Source organism: Formica exsecta, unplaced genomic scaffold, assembly GCF_003651465.1.
Source record: "Formica exsecta isolate Colony F162 unplaced genomic scaffold, ASM365146v1 scaffold26, whole genome shotgun sequence".
NCBI classification, from domain to species: Eukaryota; Metazoa; Arthropoda; class Insecta; order Hymenoptera; family Formicidae; genus Formica; species Formica exsecta.
Window position 1 is genome coordinate 3,484,823 of NW_021849866.1, and position 21,960 is coordinate 3,506,782.

At 32.3% G+C, this 21,960-nt stretch overlaps 4 protein-coding genes across 4 annotated transcripts in view; 1 reads left to right on the forward strand and 3 right to left on the reverse strand.

The window, feature by feature from the left end:
* LOC115236728 (sodium- and chloride-dependent GABA transporter 1-like) overlaps positions 1 to 405 on the reverse strand; it is a 15,275-nt gene extending 14,870 nt beyond the window's left edge. Inside the window, exon 1 of the mRNA XM_029809365.1 lies at positions 52 to 405. The gene's annotated coding sequence lies outside the window, so the exon portion shown is untranslated. The remainder of the gene's footprint in view (positions 1 to 51) is intronic.
* Positions 1 to 21,960, forward strand: part of LOC115236729 (pre-piRNA 3'-exonuclease trimmer-like) — a 135,218-nt gene that overhangs the window by 107,490 nt on the left and 5,768 nt on the right. The window lies entirely within an intron of this gene.
* LOC115236732 lies at positions 1,288 to 2,521 on the reverse strand. Its single transcript, XM_029809376.1, has 3 exons — positions 2,441 to 2,521; positions 1,806 to 2,049; positions 1,288 to 1,504 (listed from the first exon to the last, which is right to left on the reverse strand). The coding sequence occupies exons 1-3, from the start codon at positions 2,470 to 2,472 to the stop codon at positions 1,409 to 1,411; spliced, it is 372 nt and encodes a 123-aa protein (XP_029665236.1). The 5' UTR covers positions 2,473 to 2,521; the 3' UTR covers positions 1,288 to 1,408.
* On the reverse strand, positions 3,971 to 20,623 carry LOC115236798 (laccase-23-like). The gene is made up of 8 exons (XM_029809488.1): positions 20,267 to 20,623; positions 10,680 to 10,779; positions 9,109 to 9,229; positions 7,603 to 7,809; positions 7,218 to 7,410; positions 6,058 to 6,354; positions 4,640 to 4,855; positions 3,971 to 4,245 (listed from the first exon to the last, which is right to left on the reverse strand). The coding sequence occupies exons 1-8, from the start codon at positions 20,340 to 20,342 to the stop codon at positions 4,094 to 4,096; spliced, it is 1,362 nt and encodes a 453-aa protein (XP_029665348.1). The 5' UTR covers positions 20,343 to 20,623; the 3' UTR covers positions 3,971 to 4,093.

Sequence of the window (21,960 nt, forward strand, 5' to 3'; positions counted from 1 at the left end):
TATTATAAAATTCTGTTTAAAAATTCATTTTATCAAACGAAGTTTTCTTACCAAAAGATGCGTTAAAAATTCCGATGCACTAGCCGTGACTGTCAATTTTCTGTCTCGTCGTGATAATTGTATAATCCGGTATTGCGCGTAATCATTACATCGCTCGAGGAAGGAGATGTTAGCTACGTTGCGAGGATCGCTCACGCCCGAGAGTCCGCTCCCGGATTAAATCTCCTCCTGGATTCTTCCCGGAGATAATTTTCCGATTCGAATCAAAGCACGAACTCGCGCGGATGCACTTGTTAGAGGTGCCGTTTGATAAAGCGCACTTTCAGGGTAGACGAGGTTTATTTTGAAGTATTGATGCGTCACAGAATATCTGCGACCTACCCCACAAGAGATGTGGTTACAGAATAATACTACGGTTCAAGATGGGGAATGTTACCCCCTTCCGAACGCATGCGCGTTTTCGTGCGCATCCCCGCCAGCCAGCAAAGCTAAGTGGCGAAGTCCTGGGATTTGGCGGTGTGGCAGGATCTTTTATTCAATAAATAATCAAAAAGATTAAGGAGGCTAGTTCGTCACAGAATAGCATTGTGCTTTGTACATTTTTTTTATAGACACTAAAGAGAAAACCATTTAACTCTTTCCATATATAAAAAATATGAAATATTGTCAATAAAAATAAAATATATAAATTTCATATAAATTTTTTAGATATCTGAAACCGTAAATTCAAAGAAATAAATGACACATTTCGAGCAGATTCACCGGTGAATGCATCATATGTTGCTTCTTTATCAGAAATCTAAACTTTGCTAATGAAATGAAAAGTTATGTTACTTGATAATTGGATAATCGATAAAATTATCACTAGAAGAAAAACTGAACTTTCAAATAAATTAATGCACATTTTTTTAAATTTATTATATTAGAAATTTACGGAAAAAATATTGCAAAAGAATGGAAAAATTTATATCACAATCAGATGCTAGAAATTTATATTTATTCATAAAAAGTTTATATACATATTTTATTAATATATAATTGATATTGGATAGAAGGCTTCGTTTTATGTAATGTTACGCATTGTTTTAACTATTGCGTACATTCGATGATATATTGTTTGCGCGATATAATGTCGAAAATAAAATCTCGCTCGCGCACGATTATATATCATTTGTATAAAAAATATTTTTATAGAAAATTTTGTGTAAAAATAACGCACAAAAATTATAGAGAACTATAAAATCTTATCGAAATATAAACAGCATCGCGCGGGACGTTTATTCAAATTAAGTATCATCTACGAAATTGACATGTCGCCTTCGTGCAAATTTTTTCGCGTATTAGCGTTACTCGATTAACGGAAGGCGCGCGTTCGATAACGAGATTCGACTAACACTGACTAGTCCCTTCAACATCCACTCGATTGCTCACTGGAATTACTCGGTATTACTGTGTGACACCCACGCCGATGTCGGAATTGCTTGGCCGCGAATTTGTCGGAATCCTGGAAGAAATAAACATCATCGCAATTACATTGCATCAGCTGTCTATCGGGATTAAGAATTTCTTCGAAATTTTAATGGGATTCTTAAAAAAGGAGCTTTCGCTCTAAAGATGATATAACTACGTCAATAAGTAATTATTAGTCTGCCTTCATTTTTATATTATTTTTATTTAGAGAAAAAAATTCAAGATAGATGCAGTGAAATAAAACCGGTATAAAAATAACCATAACGCATCAATCAAACTTTGAAAAAAGAAATTAATATATGGTCGAAAAGAAAAATTTTCTTTTTTATTATTACCTGAACGTCGTTCACGCCCGTTACTGTGTGAAAGGATTTCAAAGATATTTTTCGCTGCGCTTCCTTGAACATAGAAAAATTTGGCGGTGGCATCCAATTCGTTCCATAAGAGATCGGATGTACGTCTCCTCGTGTCGCATTCGCATCAGTTGACGTTTCTGAGCGACCGTCGTCGCAAACTGAGCTTATTTCACTGTCATCCGTTGCTGCATTTGCCTCGGAACTTACAAGTAGTTGTTGTGTTCTAGGAATGAAAATTTTACTTAAAGAATATCTTATTGGTTACGAAGCATTATTTATTATTATTATTTTTATATACTAAAAAATTTAATCTTTCTCAATTTAATTTTTTAATTTATCTATTATTTTATATATTTCCTATTATTATCGTTATTATTATCATTATTTTGTTTTTTATAATTTAAAAGAACTGATAACACAATACCGTAAAATAAAATTTGAGTTTCAAAAAAAGAAGTAATTAATTTACATACACACGTTATGAATTATAAGAGCCGCTGCAAAATTTGTTGGCGAAGAAAATACAAATTGATATTTACAAAATATTTACAAACATAATTACTGAAACAAAAATGAAAGCAGGAGATAATCGAAACACCAATCGCAATACCAACCTATATTGTAACCATTCTATGTAAGGCTTCATCACCGCAAGAACGTTTCGAAGTTTACTTAAAGTTTTTTTAACGAAAATTTCCAAGCGATCAATATTTATCGCGCATCCCAGCGCGGTTATTCCGATTGACATTGCGATTATCCAACTAATAAAACAGGCCGACATCACAGGCGGCTGTATAGGTGCAGGATAATACGAGGACCAGACACGTTGCCACCAGGGGTACGAAATATCTCGATGCTCCGTTTCCTACAGCGATTATATATATGTTTTTCATATAATTTTATAATTATATAAGTTTTTGTATCTCTCTTTCTCTCTCTTATAAATATTTTATAAATTGTTAATAATCTGGAAAGTAACGAATATCGAATTGATTCAATTATTTTATTTAAATCTTTTATTAAATCACGTTTTAGTTTTTATATATTTATACACGTGATTAATGTGTAGAAAACTTTAGAAAGCTAGTTTTTAATTTAATATAGAAGAGTGTTTAAATTCTTTTATATAAAAGCAAACAATTCAAACATTGTGAAAACGATTTCTTTGTTAAATATGAGAGGGGTAATAACGAGTCCACTCACGTAACTCCAATAACGCCAGACGCTGCAGTAGAGTATTCTTTGAAGGATCAGCCATAACCATAGAAGCGTGGTAACCACGAGCCAGCTGACTGATACCTTGAAAAACGTGCGCGTGCAAGAACACTAGTTTTACAACGGATTTCTAGGAATCTCGTACCTGAAAACCTTTATAAATGAGGGTCACGCCTATGAAGTCCATCAGCCGTGCGGAGGACGGAGGATTCTTCCAAAGGACGAGCAGCGCGGCTGCCACGATTACGAAGGACGGTAGCGTGTGGATGAAATCCGGCCCGACTGCGATTTTAGCGTATTCACGGAATACCTTGTGTCGCAGAAATAGGATCTCTTCAGGCACCGAGAACAGGGTTGCTAACTGCGAGTCCAGCGCACTCATGCAGGACATTACTGACGAGTCAGCTTCTGATCCTTCGGGATTCACCGTCACCGCGGAGGAGAGAATCGCGGTTATGACGGTTACGTTCAATCGCATTCTAATGCACGTAAACGCCTGACGTGTGCGTTGAAATAAACCGCAGAAGCGGCATTCGTCGTTTGTTCAAGGATAAAAGTGAATGACAGGAACGAAAATACTGTAGTATATAGGGTGTATGTTGAAAGTCGCGTGCGTACTAAAGTTCTAGTGCTAAGTTCCGAAAACATAGGTACTTTATAAGTACGACGTAATAACTCGAAGCTCTCGGTTATTAAAACTTGAAAATTATAAAGTTGCACATTACTAGCGGAGATTCTCGGAACAATTTATTTAACACAAAGTTAAATTGAGTTAGTTAAAGTTGAAAATATGGAAAAGTTACAAGTTAAATGTGAAAAGTGGCATTTAATCGAGTTTCCGCCTAAATACTATAATGTGGGAATTTAAAAAAATGCAATAAAATGTTTTTATTCTCGAAATTGACGGGAACAATTTAGATGCATAGGTCGATGTATAACTCGATATTTATTCGTAAAAAAATCATGAATTTTAGTCCACGCATATATAGGTCTGCGCGTCTCTATCGTTATATACAATTATATACATGTTCAACTTGAGCGGTTATAACAGTCTATATAAGGAAGTAGTCGGGTCCGACGAAGGATCCGCACTTGGGAAAGTCTTGTGGAGCAGGCATCATGTCGTTAGATTCTCCGATTTGCAGAACAACATCCAAACCGCGAGTCCAATCAGCCGCGTGCTCATCGCGCAACATCCAATAACCTGCAGAATTATGTGAAAGTGAGGGATCTTAGTAATTTCATCGATTTAATGCGCAAGCATTGCTGTTATATAAGCGCTACTTTATGTTTCAACCAGATTAGTCATCGATACTAGAATGTGTTTGACAAATTCCGAGTCGATTATTTTCAACAAAATTACCGGAAAATGTCATTATTCGTTATAATTTGTAAAAATATCAATTTTTTACTATCCATTGAACATTTTATTAAATTCGCAAAAAACTTATTTTTAATCGCTAAAAATATCTTGATGGATCTCGATATTTTCATAAAATTTTTGTCTCCCGTTTATTTGAAGAAATATAAATTAACGATTTATTTAGTTAAAACACTTATATGTTAAATAATCTGTTAGTTGATGAACGAAGATTTACCTGGATTGTCGGCTTTAAATCGCAACGCCACGGCACCGAACTTGGGCACGACGATAGTATCCTTAGTCGGCGCGCAGTCGAGATTTCGCACGAACAGTTGCTTCCTCTCGTCGAGTTTTTTCACCTCCTGCAACGACATACTTCGACCGAAATGTTTCGCGCCCACCACGTAAAAACTGTAGCCGTGTAAATGGTAAACCAGATCGTCCAGACCGCCTATAGCAAAGCGATGATTTATTAATTCCCGAATAATTAGAATCTTTTTATCATAAAATCAAAACAGCATTCATGAATCAAAATTAATAATTAAATTATTGGATATAAAAAAATTCCTGACAAAGGTAGACCTAATAGATTCGAAAGTCGTCATTAAATAGATCGACAGAAATATAATTTGACGAGAAATATAACAAATCAATGGATTTTCCTGTTTGCGAAGTTTTATAAAGGCTGATTATTTCTCGCTCTGTTATCGGAAAAGTCGAAGGATTCTTTTTTAGCTGACGCAAAGACATATTGCGAGTAGTCGCGATAAGGCATCAAATATTGTGCTTAAAGAGAAATAATATACACCTCGCTGGAAATGATTTATGAAGATGGAACAACGCAAAATCAATAATTGACGGCTTTAGTAAATGCCGGCTAATGCGAAATATGGATCAAGGACATCAAGATGTCTTAGTCGATATTACGCTCTATTGTGCGCTAACGTTTCCTTTTATCTCATTCGTATTATCCCACTTATTGTGTAAGATTATCCCAAATATTACATGCCATTGATTAATAATTACGTAATAATTCATAATGAGCTTCTATGTACAATCTTGCGGAAAAACTATATTTTTTTATTCGATTAACCTTTTGCATTAATATATATAACAGATATATATATATATAATGCGAAATATATATATATATATATAATGAAAGTTCAATATACTAATTATATTTTCTTGGCACTCGGAATTTATTTTTAATCATAAAATGATCTCTGGAATATTGATCGTGTGTGGATGTGAAAATTTGTTTAATGAAGTTCAACACATCACATATATTATCTTTTTATAATATTTTTAAATTTGTAAATTGGCACAACATTGTTTCTAATCTATATAGGAAAATTTGGTATATGGCAAAGAAAATATAATATTGATAAATATTATATTGTCATGTAAAGCTTCATACGAAATGCATTGAATATTACTCGCGTAGATAAAAGATCTATTTTTTACCGATATTTCTCAGATTTTATATATAAAGTACTGGGTTTCGAGCGAAGGTGAAAAGAGAAAAGTAAAGGAATTACAAGAGAGGAGAATGTAAAAAAACTCGAATAAACGTGACCGGGACACGAGATGCTCGTATCACATTGCACGATTATGTTTGTATTTTGATCACGCTCAAACGAAATTAATTACCCTGATCCAGGAGAATAATCTCGACGGTCGCCCCGAGCGGTATGCGACGCACGTGTACGCACTCGCACATGTTGCTCGCACCACTGCTGGCGCCGTCACCGATCGGACGGCATCGGCGTCGCGACACTGTGTCATTATTCTCGTTGCGAGCATTATCGGCGTCGTCGTCGTCGTCGTCGTGGTTGGAGCATATCATATCCGGCGACACATCGCCACCCTGGGTTAATAGTGGCGATGACGGAAACGTGAAAGTAGAGTTGTCCACGTTTAACACTCGCGTTTCCGTCCCGCTGTTACCTAAAAGAACAAAAAAAGAAATAATATCCGCGCCGTGATTAGATACCGAATTTAATCGAGCGCGCGTAATCCTCCTCTTGATTGAAAATTAATGACATTATTCGATATATCTTAATAATATTTTAATGGTGCGCCGTTTTCTCGGCTCTTTGCATCGGATGGTGAGCGTCCGGAGATTTTTCCTTTTTACGCAAATGATTAGGAGAAATTGAAACCGTTATCAGTACTTTACTAGCAGTCAAATATTTTTAAGCAAATTTAGAACCAATTTTCCCACAATGAAAATTTCGCAAAAAAAAACAATATATGTTGCAATCTTTTTATTTTCTATATATGATGTTCTTATAATCTGCAATTTCAAATAAAAATTTTATTTCGACCAAATTGGTATAAATTTAAGAAAATAAAAAATGTTATATTTTTCAAATTTAATTTGCTCTCAACTATGTTAATAATTTTTTTTATTACTTATGTTATTACTTACTCTTATGTTAAGTATTCAGATACCTAGTAGGGATAAACTTCTAATCCGTCAAAAAGTTAACGATGATGCTCAACAGACGTACGAAAAGATTTACGAGAAAAATAATAGCGGTGAAAGCGCTCATGCTCGACCCGGATACATCGCATTATGTGCGCTAAATATAATCGGTAGCAAAATTTTAATAACATGGAACGCATTTGCACGGTGAATGTAAAAGTGGCGAAACTTACACACAGTAGAGAATTTTTAATCAGGCCGATTATTCTTGCTCGCGTGAACAAATGTTTATTGCAATTACGGTTGCACCGCGCGATTGCTATTTAATTAATTGTATTTTCACTTCTCATCTGTCGCGTCATTTTTTTTTCTTGATACACACCTATCAGTTCCGTTGCTTGCATCTTGTAATTAATTGGCAGATACATCGTCACGTCCATTCTGGGCATAGCTAGGGATCGCGGCATTTTGCGCATATTCTGGATATCCATGACGCACAGGCTCTCTTGTCCGCCGCACTTGGCAGGATTTGTCGTCACGGCCAACCGGTTCGTCCCTATCTCGTCGATATCCTGCTGATCAATAAAATATATATATTATAAACAAAGATAAATACATTGTTCTAAATCTCAAAATTTTTAATTTTAAACTTGAAAAACAAATTTAAGTCTTAACGAGTTAATAAATGTGATAAAAAATATTCGTGTAAATTTAAAATTTCTAAATATTTTTTCAATCTATTATATATGAAATAAGTGACAACCTGCATGTACATGCCAAAGATGTGTGCCGGGACTGGAGGCACGAAATTTATATTGGAAAGTGGTATAACTCGGTATTGGACATTGCGTGATCAACGGTACGCCGTCCATGTAAGGCATTTCCATTTGCGTTTGTCCACGCCAATGTACCGCTACTGCTTTACCCGGAAGGCGATTAATGACGTCTACTACTAGGATATCGTTTTCACAAACCTGTAAAAGCGTAAACCTGTCTGGAAGTTGCTAATTAGTCACACATTACCCGTCGTAAATCTTCGGGAATCTTTATCGGGACGTTAAAACGTGCATGCTACTAAAGCAATTGTAGTTAGCGTTTCAATTTTTCTTTCAGAAATATGAATGTATTTTATAATTATTTTTAAGGTTGTTTCCTTTTTTTATTTAATTTTATTTCATACAGTTTTGCCAACTTTAATTTATTTTATTTTATAATTTTATAATAATTATATTATATTTTATTATATTTAATTGTATTTTATTTTTTATTAATTATATTATATGTTATAATAATTTTATAAAAGAAAATAAATTTTTTATAAATTAGAATTTGATATAAAACTGATGAAAAAAATCGCACGCGTATTACTTGATTCTATGAAATTTGGATTTAGAATTTACATTTAATCAACATTTCTAAAGCTTCGCAGCGTTTACGAGGAAGATCAATTAGAGACCCAGCGAAACTCGCTTCACTTCAAAGTGTTCATTTAGTTAACCGAGACACATGTGCGAGATTATTTCCACGTGTTCAAGCAACGCAATTAATTATCAAAACTGTATATTGTATACGTGTTTCAATTACCATGCGAGTTAATTTTAATACAAAATAGAAGTTCAATTAAAGAGCGCTGATTGCAAATGAAGGTATATTTGCATCGGCAAAACCACGTGGATCAAATCACACATTCAGATATATCATTTTAATGCAATCTTTCTGTAAAATTATAGCAATAATAATAAAGCAGGAGGCATTAATTGTACATTATCGATTAATAGTTTTAAAATATTCTGCTATTTGATGTGTAAAATTCAAAATATTTGACGTTATATTAAACTCTAAATTCATTTTTTGGTTTTGCATCTCAAATAACAATAGCAGAATTATAAAAAAAAAAATTTAATAATGTATAGTTTTAAAATATATATAGCTTTATATTATGTACTTCAGATCATCACATACATATATCATCATATACATATATAAATCACATTATTAAATTATATATATATATTAACACATTCTCTTCGGGAGATAAGATATATCGTCTTTTTACATGTTACAAAGTCATCCGAAGCAAATGCGTTAATATATATAAATTATCAAATTTTGTAAGTTTTTTTTAATCGCGTCAATATGACATTATAAGAAAACTCAAATTAAAAAAAAGTGTAGAAAGGCAATATCGACGCTTGCGGTGAATTTTGTTGAGTTTCAAGCAGTAAGTGTAACGCACTCGGGCTATTGATCGATGGTATATATCGAGGTCATACCTGAATACTGGGTCCTGGCATTTGACGATTGGCCGTAAGGATGCCCCGTCTCTGTCCATCCGCGGAAACACAATGCTTGTCTAAGCAGGCAGTCTGATTCAATGGACAATTCCCGCATGATCTGTAAGGAACTTGCGTAAAATCGCGATTTCTAACACTATAATGTATATTTATGAAACAGATCGAACTGCCGTATCTTGTATCTATTGTATCTTTTATCGAAAGTAAAAAGCTCTCAGCTATAAATAAGATATCTACATATATAAATAGATCGCATGAATGATTCGAGAATGTGTAAGTAAAAGAGAACAAATAGTGTATTATCCAATAGCAGATTTTTTCGTAGTGTTTTGCACGGCTTTATTTAGGCTTAGCAAATAACTGCGAGATACCAATTCGGTCTTCTTCGGTTCGCTTAACTACACACAGTATTATTACCCGGCACGATTCTCGTTTTGAACGTTGATTTCGACAGGACGGCGTGCGGTTGATCGTGAGAGTTTTTCGTATTATACCGGTTAAGAATTGCATAACGGTTATGTCGCATCGACGAATCCGAAACCGAGCGTTATGCCCGTAATAGTTGCATGGTTAAACGTAATGCAGTAGTGTAACGATGTTGCACACGGTGTTGCAATCGCAAAAACGAACTGTTTTCATAATGCAGTAATCATTTCACGTCGCGTACGTGACGTGAAATGCAACTTCCCTCGCGGTTGCACGAGATCTTGCGTATTTTTTATCACTTACCTACATAAAGAAAGGAAACGAAGTGTTTATAATGTAGTCATTTCGCGAAATGCGCGTAACGAGAAATGCAACTTCCTTCGCGTGAGGTTACGATCTTATGCACTTCTTTATTACATGAGGAAACTTTCCCTTTAGAATTCGCTACTCTTTGCGAGCGCGTTCTCTCGGACAAGCAACATTAGCAAAAAATCGAAATTAATATTTTATTATAAAAACTTAAAAGCAATAAATAATATAACTTTAGTTAATATAATCAAATTAATATAATACTTTTATAACCTTGATCTGCTATAGCAGAGACCCAATTATGAATAGATATTTTATAAAATAGTAATAGTCGAACATTGCGCAACATCGTTCGCAACATACAACTTCGACGTAATCTACATTAACCTTCGTATCTAATTTGCTCTCAAGAGTTGTTTCTTCTATTTCCATAATATATGCTAGATTAAATGAAACTGATTAAAATCTGATATTAGCGAAACATTCATAAATTAAATATTTGATTTCATCAGGTAAAGATTTTTGAAAAATTGTTGAAAAAATATATTGTATGAAATATCTATTAAAGAAATACAAATGGAAAAAAATATTTGGCGCAAGAATCCCGAAATCCGACATTTATTGAAACATAGATAATCTGATGAAAAGCGTTATAATCAGTTGAGTTGAAAGTCTGCATGCAGATGAGACGAGTCACGCGACTTGACCTTTTCTGATGTGTGTATTTATAATGAAGTTCTTCTTTCATTATGCTTGGAATAAATTCTTACAAAATGATGTAACTGACAAAAAACATAATTGGATCATTGACTTACTTGCTGAGTGATTGGAAGACTTCTAACGTGAGTTTCACTCGGCAGATCATAGGCCAGTCCAAGTGATGACATGGTCTATCGCAGGAGAGGAATGTTTGTTCTGAAAAAGAACAGAAAGAATGAGAAAGGGAAAAATCATTTTGACGCGACGAAAGCAGTTTTCCTTCTCGTCCATCAAGCAAGAAAAAATGCAAGTAGACAAGCAGCAAAGATGAAAGTTACAAACCACATAGAAAGTACTATTTAGTAAAGAAAATCTAATGATGCGCGCACGTATATATTATGGCATACACATCAATGTTGCAGCAGATTAGAAAGAAGCGCGAAAATGCTCTTCGCGCATTATTATTTCATCATCTGACATTTATCTTCATTATAAATCTTGAAGCTAACTATAATTGATTGGATAAATGATTACAATTCAATGCCTAATTAATTTCGTGGCATTCAAGTAAAATAATTTATGTCATTAATATATATTTACTTTAAAAGATGTATTGTGTTTAAAACTTTAGACGATGTGTAAAAAAAAAATTGGGAAAACAAAAGACCTACATAGGATATGCGATGCATAAATAAAATTATAAGCAATTTCCTATCGCAAATTATATAAATTGTTTAAAATGAATCTTTATGAAAGTTGCATTAAATTTACGTAACTTTTGCACGGTAAGATTGCATGTCATCGCGCATATGTCAAAACCACGAATGTGCAATTTTGTAGTTTCGAGTTATTGCAATTTAAATATTTAATTTCCTGCGAAAAATCAGATTCTTGTTTTATTTTTATAATTTCTTCAATTTATTCAAGCACTATGGACAGTATGTACATTATGTTACATTAGTATTATGTACCATTAATATTTAAGTAAATATTACACATTGCTAATTGTGTGGCACAGAACGGTTGTACTTCCGTGGTTTTGGTATAAAAGCGACGATGTGTTGATTTTAATTTTGACCAAATAACTATTTCAACTTACTAGGCCTGTAATTATTAATATGCAAAAATGTCGCCGCAGCTACGATCATAGTTACGACCACGAGACATCGTAAAACATACGTTGTCGGAGTGGCCACGTGACGGTGAGCGGACTTTGGAGAATACATCGCCTACCAACGTTGTTATATAATAATAACAGGCGGTGACGATATTCATTCCCCGTGAGCTTCAAAAATTGATGAATTTTGGATAAAATATTTATGCGAGTAATTAATCTTTATAAAAGAAATCTGTGTCGATTAAATCAATTGTACGCGCAAATTAGTGCGCGTACAATTATTAAGTAGCACAATGTATATATATATACAGTATTCAATTGACAAGAGAAATGTATCACAGATTTCTACCAATAAATAAGAGAAAATTTTTTTGAGATTGGATCTAAGACTCTTTGTTGCTTTCAAGCTTCAAGCGAAGTGTTGATGTCAAGGATAATAAAATGGAGAAGTTAACGCGGAGAAAGCCGACCGTGAAGATAAAAGAGAAGCCGTTTGTATTATACAAACGAGATTGAAAGTTGAATTGTTGTTTAGCTATCCTTCTGAGTCAAATTTTTTCTAGTATCAGTCTCCAAAAACGTTCATCAATCAATTTTTGCGAGACAGATGAATGAAGATTAAATTTGAAGTAATGATTAATCATAATAATAATAACGGAGGCTGTCTATCACTCATTAACACACACTGTCAGGATATTCTGAATATATTTGTGTGTGTGTGTGTGTGTGCGTGTGTGTGTGTGTGATTATAGTTACGAATGGTAATTTATTAAAAGATTATATAACAAAATTATATAATCAATGAGTATAGTATACATATAAGTAGCAATTATTGAAATATATACATTAAAGAAAATATATATATTATATTCTGAATTTGAATAATGGGTATAGAGAAAGAGAGACAAAAATCAACAAAATAGTAAGATCAAACACAACGTTTGTCTAATTGTTATTTCCGTTCTCTATTGCAGAATCATTATCACGTTGAAGTTATTTTATACATTACGTAGAAACTTATATAATTTTCACGTAACGCGTTTATAAACCAATTCAGTTACATGTGTGATACATATCACCGGAATCATGCATCTCTGAAAGTTATAATTAAAATTGAAAGTAAATTACTATTCACATTGTAGTCATTTCACCACAGAGATTTTTTTATAGCCTAGAAACAGATTGTACAAATACAAATAGAACGCATCTTTTTTTAATTATAAGATGTTATCAAAATTTTTTATGGAAGCAATTCTAATATAAATTAATTAATCAACTCAATTCCTTGCAATTTAATTCAATATTGCGGTATGCGCATGATTTTTTAAATAAAGTTTACATTACAATTATCAATATGACAAGTTTATAATATCTTGGAGATTTTTCAAACTGAAATTAATTTTATATATCTTTGATTTAGATCAACTATATACAAACATGTTGCAATCACACATGCTACATTTCGTCTTATTTTTATTTCTACACGTATTATAATTTTCACACATATATATTAAAGTTATGTTTGCATCAATTGATAATTTATATTGATATCCCAAGAGTTAATCACTACAAGTTGGACAAGTATCTTTTAACAAAAGCAATATGATTCTTAAACGTGACAGATATAAATAATATAGATAAACGAGGATATATAGACAATGAGAAGGAAAGATATTCCCTCTCAATAACGATCATGCACAAAAGTAAAAAGAAATGTGTACGAAGAGACAAATATAGGTATCTTTATGTCACTGCACCACTGCGGACATTTACGTAGAGCCGGTATAACAAAATTGCGGACACAGTCGCGCTCCCCGTCGACGACTGATGAGAATATCGAGCCCGAAATTCGTTGCTAGAATAGCGTTTCTCTCCCGCTCTCTCTCGCCGCTACGACGTTCCTTCTCTCTTCCTTATTGCCGAAGATCGAAACTGTTACTAGCAAAAAATGATCGAAGCTCGTTTATTCGCGAGACTCATCCGAAGCGAGAGAAGAGAATCGGATCTTTGATTAAAAAAAAAAAAAAAACAATCGAGACGCAAGAGAGATAAAAGTTGTAATAAACACATTTACGATTACTTTACGAGCGTTTGTTACATAAACGTTTGAGGTCATCTAAATTATGGCATGGCCTCCATTACATTTGGCTGTATAATTTTCTATCCTTGAGCTCTGAATCAGTCTGAGGTTTTATTCGGTTGCGTTGTCGTATCGATGATTGAAGAAGATTTTATTGGACAGAAATAAATTTTTGATAGCTGTCAGAGCTTTCCATTTCAACATATAAATTGCTTGTTTACATTGTTACGAAAGATCACTGTTATATTATTACGAAGGAAAGATAAATTAATTACATCCGGTTCGAAATTATTGAAGCGATAACTTTTAAATAAACTTTTAACAATGCAACATCTTTTATTTTACACAGTACGTTATTAAATAGACTTATTCCAAACATGAGAAATAATTGAAATTAACCTTTAATTAATAAATTTTCTCTTTGAAACTTTAATTTTTGTATGTACTTATAAATATTTTAATAACTGCTATCATTATATACATTCACACACAGCAGAGATTCCTCATTGAAAACTTCTGCGAGTATAAAAAGAAGCGCTAATAATGCTACTTGACTTTTACTGGCAATTCGTATTCGCGATGTTATTTCTTTCAAAGATTCTTTCCTATTCGCGAAAATGATTAATCGGCTGCCTCATCTGAAAATAACTATGCTTATTGACTCCCGATTGGCTTTGTGTAACTACCCGATATGGTAGTTTAACCCTACGACCAAAATGTACTCGAGTGGAAAGTATCAGAGAGTGCTCAACAACCAGAAGTCCATTTATCAATAGCTGACGAAAAATCGAATAAGGGCTAATGGACGACAGAGGCATGACGATCTAAAGGCAGGTATGGATGATTATGATCGAGACAAAATTAATCAAATCTCATAAATCACCGCACCACTGACAGTCGTCGGCACGTAAACTAACGATCGCGACGTCGTCGCAGATACCGTCGCGCACCAAGTAGACAACTGACGAAAAAGTCCAATTTTGTTGCTACTCAGTCGTACAAACTATGACGCGTACCTTCCCTCTCCCAGGGGTCCGCGTCCCCAAAGTACAAAGTCATATATATGCGACCGCTAGTTTTTTCTTTCGTTTTTTCTTTTTTTGGCCTATCCCCGCAATCGCAACAACGCCTCGAGTTTCGCGCACGCGAATTTGAAATATGTGTCAGAAACAGCATAACAGCGAGTGAAAGTTCGCCGGTGGGCCCGTCCTGAAGACCCCCTACCTACCATCATTCGCAATACGTCTGGGGACCTGTTTCATCTCTCTCAAAAGCCGGCTGCGTGAACACTTTCATCTCTCGACCTTTTTCCTTCTCCTCGATCCCCTCGGTCCAGCCAATATAGAGATTTCGCTTTCGCTGATGCCCACCGGATCAACTCTTACTCACATGGGCGGATAGAAACGATAATCATCGTGTTGCGGTCACTTCTCTATGGAAAGCAAGTGACGTTTTGCTTGTCGAGATCGAGAATATGCTTAAGCTCACGTTTATCGGTCATTCTCATTTGTTAGATTGCAACATCGCTGCATATGGAACGGAACTTTCTACAGAGAGAAGGATAATAAGACTTTTAATGTATTTAGTCGATGCATATGCAGAAACTGGTACGATCTCGACGCGTTCAATTATTTGAATGTTGCAGCGAAATATATCTCGTCATGTGATATTCGCATTACTTATAAATAGGCAAAAATTATATCTATAGAAATAAACTATTCAATTCATACACATAATGCATATGAAACATGTAGTAGCTATATTAATAATGTCTTTCTTTTTTTTTACATGTCATTTTAAGATATTTAATAAATATTAAAAATTTCCATTTGCAACAAAAAACAGTAAGAGTTAAACGCAAAATTAAATAACTTTCTTATAATAATCCTTCCTTATCCTTCCTAAATTATTTGAGATATTCAATTTAATTTCTAAATTTCTTTGTGTGTCTGCCAAGAATTTAAAGATTTATTTGTCGCCTATACTGATTTATAACACAATTAAATTAAAATTATTAGATTTACTAGAAAGTGAGTGTAAAAAATTTAAATAAGAAATACATATATACAAAACAATTTAGTGAAATTAAACACAAGACGAGCACATTCGTGAAACGACATGACTTTGCATTTCTATGAAAACAAGTTGCAATACAAGATAATGGGAGGAAACGATTGCTGTTGGAATAACATCGGTTTGAACTTTTCTTTTACATTCTATAAGCATGTCGTAGGTAGTGATAAATGAAAAAAAATAACGTTTACTACAATATGGATTATTATGTTTCAACGTGTTTAATCTGTCTATATTTTTTCCTCGCGAGTGTAAATTAACATATCAAATTATAAGGAATATATAATTTGTTCTCCTGCAAAGTATAAATAAATCTTTACCACAATGATTAGTGTTATATAATATAATTGTGTGACAATATAACTAAAGATTAAAAGGCAAAAAATATAAATTTCTCCTATGTGCCACGCATGCGATACATTCGATAACAAAATTGCATTATCTAAATCCATAACGACATTTATGTTATCTAATCCATATTCAGTGTGACTGCCATTATATCGCGACGCCTTAAGTAGGTAACGACTTCCTAACTTCGCAAACAACAACTTCCTAACTTTGTAAGTAACCGCGTTGTCACCCGCGCTGTCATAAATAATGATTTCAAATATATTTTATGCTCAGTGCTTAGCACTCCGTTATGTTTATTAGCTTCTAGTTATAAAGCTGTGTATCAGGGGAAAATAATGCAATTATCAGATTTAAGACCTACTTTATCATATTCAAGTTATGGAACGATGTGACGCACAAAGTGGAATTACTTAATCATAAATCTGTTAAACAATTATACAGATATGTGTGTGAATGAAGCAAAAACCAATTATATGTGTGTGAAGGAAGCAAAACCCAATTATCTTGGAAAGTGAAAGACGTATCTCTAGTCTACCTACAGTCTGTTCTATGTTACTCAAACTAGTTGTATCGTTTTATTTTCACTTGACAAAGCGTTTTTCTCTATCGGCAATAATTGTAAGTAGCACTCGAGCGGAAATCTCTCATGCTTAGAAGTGTTTTGCTCGATATCATTTCGCATCCTGCATTTAATAGTTTCAATGATTTTTATGGGTTATCAGGTAATCAAGACAATCCTACTTACCTTAGAGCGTTAGAAAGGAGATTAATAAGTGTGTATATGTATACGATAAAAAAATGTATAGATCGGTTATAAAAGCAAATGCTTTTAATTAAAGCGAAAATCGAATCATCTGTTTTTTTCTCGTCGTCGGTGTAGACGATCTCTGATTTTGCTGATGCAAATTGCAAGTGTAAAACATAGCTGCTTTCATTATAAAACACTGCTTCATTACAAATTATGTTGTTTTTATACTTTTGACAATATTTTATCAATTTTTTTAAATTTTTATATGTGTATTAAATGGCAATACGCTTTATATAGTTTTGTATTATTTATCAAAAAATTTTCTGATTGATATCCCGGAATTTGTTTTATTCCGATAGTTAAGATGGCCCTCTTCTTACTCTATATATATATATATATATATATACGAGTAAAACGGCACATTTACCGTGTAATAATTGACGTTTTCACTTGTTTACTTCGGCGGAACGCATCTCTCTCATGCGTATTTCTCAGAATTCGGGAAATCCAGATAAATAAGAATCGCATGTATGTTTTGCTAATATCACATTCTTACATATTTATCACCTTTTTACAGGAAGTATTCGAATCATGCGGAAATAGATTCGCGCGCGAGAATAGAATTGCGTTTATGCATCAAGATAGCTGTGATTATCTTATTATTCAACTATCACGACATTATTAGAAAAAGATCCACAATTATTAATTTATTTTAATTTATAATTATCATAAAGAGGATACCGTTCTTTGCGGGAACAAAATTATTATTCAAAAATTTGCATTTTTCCGGAAAGTACTAAATTCTTTACTGCAAATGCGATTTCATGAAAATTCTCACGTTTCTAGTCAGATGCGAGTAAAATGATGTTAGCGACCGGTTGGCATATATTTAATAGTTCATAAGTTGCAATTGCTGCAGATAAAACATTCTACTAAGATTTACTATCAAAAAGCTGACGGGCAGTCAGAAAGAGATAAATAAATCTCTGTGTCTGACATGACAGATATTCTTTTGAAATATAAAAGAAGTGAAAGTGTAAAAGGCATTTAGAGCTAATGAAAAGACATTTATATTTAGACCGGCTAGTGTTACGTTTAAATGTTAATAAGAAATTCGATTACCTTTTTCAAACGGAAACAATGGCATCGTCGAAAAGCGAAATTGTATATGTGATCGCAACACCAAACACTTTCACGTTGTACTTTCGATTTTTATTGCGGTATATTTTGACGATGTTTATTATACGACGTGTGTGTCTCGTCTCTCTTCCCTTTTATAATTAATTAGAGAGAAAGTTCATATGGGTAGTTTGTGTAAACTCATTACATTATTCAATAAAACTGCAACAATAAATCATAAACAGAATTTTTGTCGCAGCTAACATTTGTAACATTTCCAGTACATTTTTACGCTGAATTTAAAAGTAATAGAAATTTATCTATTATTTTTATACAATTATGACGTTTTGAAATATGTAACAGAACACATATATATATACATATAAGTAACATGATATAACAATATAATATAAAGATTTTTCTTATTGTGTTGTCTGTGTAAAGATGTATAAATTATATAGGTATGTATTAATATAAATACATAATTGTATGAAATTATAATCACATAAAAATCTTACGTGATGCAGAAAAACTAAAACTAACTAATCTGTTAGGTGTGAGTAATAAAATGATAGTATTAAGAAAAAATTCAAAATTATGCTATTGTACAATAATAATTATGCTCTTGGTACAAAACGTGTGAGGTATTTAAAGTGTTATTGAAACTAATTGTGAGCATGCGTGCAAATATATATGGATGATAATCGTAGAAAAGATAATTTCACAGTAGAAAAAAGATAATGTTAAGAAATCATTAATAGCACAAAGAGCGTCATACTTATACGCAAGTAAATGACTTTTAATAAGGTTCCATAAGCTACATCAATGAAAGTAGTGACACCAAAAGGCGCGATTTTTCTCTATGCAATTGTAAATGTAAAGTCTTATACATATATGTAAAATTTTTTGTTCAACCTTTTTTTATTTAATAAAAACATATAATACCAAAATTCTTTTTATGACACAAAATAAGGGTTATATAAACAATTATTTATAAGTAAAATAACATTTTTTTAATTTCTGCAAATTTACACAAAAAGAAGAATCACTGTACATTTACAATAATGGAAAGATATAATTAATTTGGTTGATCGATTGTGTATTATCTCCGTCATATTTTTATTTTTATGATGATCAAAATAAAAATATTTTAAAAAATTTTATATTACATGGTGAAAATTCGAAAAAAGCTTTTGTTCTTCTTCTCTATTTGTTTTCCACCAGCTGATACCAACCATTAATAATGATGCTTGAAAGCATAACAGTTAATTTAGCATAACGTGTTCCAAGACAATATCTCGCGTATATTACAACTGACAAATAATAATTGCGGTCAGCATCGTTGGCAATGAGATTGGCTTTTATTAAAAGAAACATACTGTACATAACTGTAAATTTTGATTTGAGGACATTCACCTTTCATATAGAGGTTCAATTTGCTATTTCAAACAATCTTCGTGGATATTATAGAATGAATTTTAAATTTAAGTCAATTTATTATAAAGCCCCTAGCAATTCACGATTAGAGTATTAGTCGTTCATCTGCCATTCTAGTCTTCCATACCTGGTTACATACACACATACAATCTTGATGTGAGTCGATAAGAAGAGCAAGTTTCTATAAATTTTCTCCGATTATTATATTTTTTATTATATTATTTTATACTTGAAATCAAAGTATTCGCTTCTATAAAAAAAGTTGTAAGCAAACAATTAGAATAAGTAATAAATATGAAGAAAAAAGACATAATTTTTCTATAAGCGAATATATATAAATCATAAGTGCGCAAGATCTTGACGAATCTTGAAGTAAAAAAAAATAAAATAAAATAAAAATAATGATTATAATTTTAAATATAAGACACAGTTTACTATTTTAATCAATGATATATATATATATATATATTCCCTTTTTTCATTATATATATATATATATATCAATTAATTTCATTATATGTATAAACAGTTCATTACAACATTCACTATATATACAGTTTTTGAAATTATTTTATCTGGCATTTTTTTCTTAATTTACTAACGTCAAAAGTTGATTATACCAATCGTAATTGCATAAACTGATCCAAGATTTTAATATGAAACGAAACGTTCCGTGGAAAATCGTTTGCACGATCGAAATAGATGTTTTACCTTCCGTTATACGAACGAGCGCATCTATTTCATTTTTACTACTATGACATAATTATTTACGACTCACCTGGTATGGGCGTGAAGTAGATAATGGTTGCGACCACGGAACCGAGCCCGATAAAGATCCCGAATCTGAAGAGCATGGTGCTCGAGATAATCAGTGTTGAGATAGGCGCGAGAGCGTGGAGAAGCAAGCGAGTGTCGGACTGGTCGGTGTCGTGGCTGTAGACACACTAGCACCGCTCAAGCAAGTTCATTGCCAAGGAGAGAGAGTCGATTCCCGATTAAAAGAAAGATCTTGCAAGTGAAGCATTATAACGCGATAGTACTGTGTCATGCCGTGTGCAAAATCTCTAATGATGGAGGCATGTCCATCATGATTATATACACGTGGGTGGATGGGTGTCTCCCCGGAATCATCCCGATACCTGCCAATCTTAGGAGAGATGGTGACCCTTGTAATGATACTCTTTTCACTTCGAGTTCTCTCCAACGGTATTTCTCATACAAGAGAAAAGCGCGAAATAATTCACTAGTTACGCTAAAATTCACTAATTATACATCCACAATTGGTCTCCGATTTATAAATTATCTTTTTCACGAGTAAATTATCTTTTTCATATGTGAAAGTTGAAGCAATCGTATTTTATAATGTAATTATATTTTCCTAGCTTTTTTGTATTTTCTATTACTTTCATTCTTGCATTATGCATAATATTTAAAGTTATTGAAATATATTGTGATCGATAATAAGATAATTTAATAACGCTGATTCAAATAACAAGTTTTTTTTTTGCCTGTATTCATTCTTATGATTAAAGAGAATATTTAAAGCCATATTAATTAAGCTAATAATTATTAATTGTTACTTAATGGGAATTAATTGTGCAATGATATTGGCATAGAAAGCACAAAGTAGAAACGGAAATATATAACGAGTGCCAATTTACTCATGAAATATGAACTGGAAATATCGATCAAGTTATTCCAGAACTAGTTGTGTCTACGATTATTAAATTATTTATTTACTAAGGATATCCTATTCCATATCATTTTTATCATTTAATTATCGTATTACTGATCGCAATATTTAAACAGATTCAAACATTACGTCATGAACGATATAATATTAATTTTATTCTTTTTTATTGTAAATATTAAAATTTGTCTTTCGAATATTAAGTATCTAGTATTGAATTTTTGAGAGAGAGAAAACATATCAGTTTTAAATACAAATAAAAGACACACCAAATTTTTATTCTGAATTTTCACTTTCTTCGATCCATATATATTATCAAATTTTAATACTCATTATTAAAAGAAAAATAGTCTGATATAATCTATATCAAATGCCATAAAAGCGACATATATACATATAATTACAGATTTCTTATATTTCTAAAAATATGTTAATAATAAAATTTTTAAAAGTTTATAAAATAAAAAAATGATTAGCTTTTTTACCATTATTACTTTCTTAATAATGAGTGGTGTATTAACAATATATATAGTATAAAAAGTTATATATATATATATATATAAATTATTAATATATAAGTTATATATATAAATAATCACACATAAAGATTTGAATTTTATTTTAAATTCATATTTTATTTATACTACAATTTTATGTATGATTGAGGTATCATTATAGTTTATTGTATATCACACGAGAAACTGTGTATTTCAATATAAAATCTTAATACCCTGGCAGTATTGAAAAATCTCTCATTTACACAACAAATAACAAACGTGGTT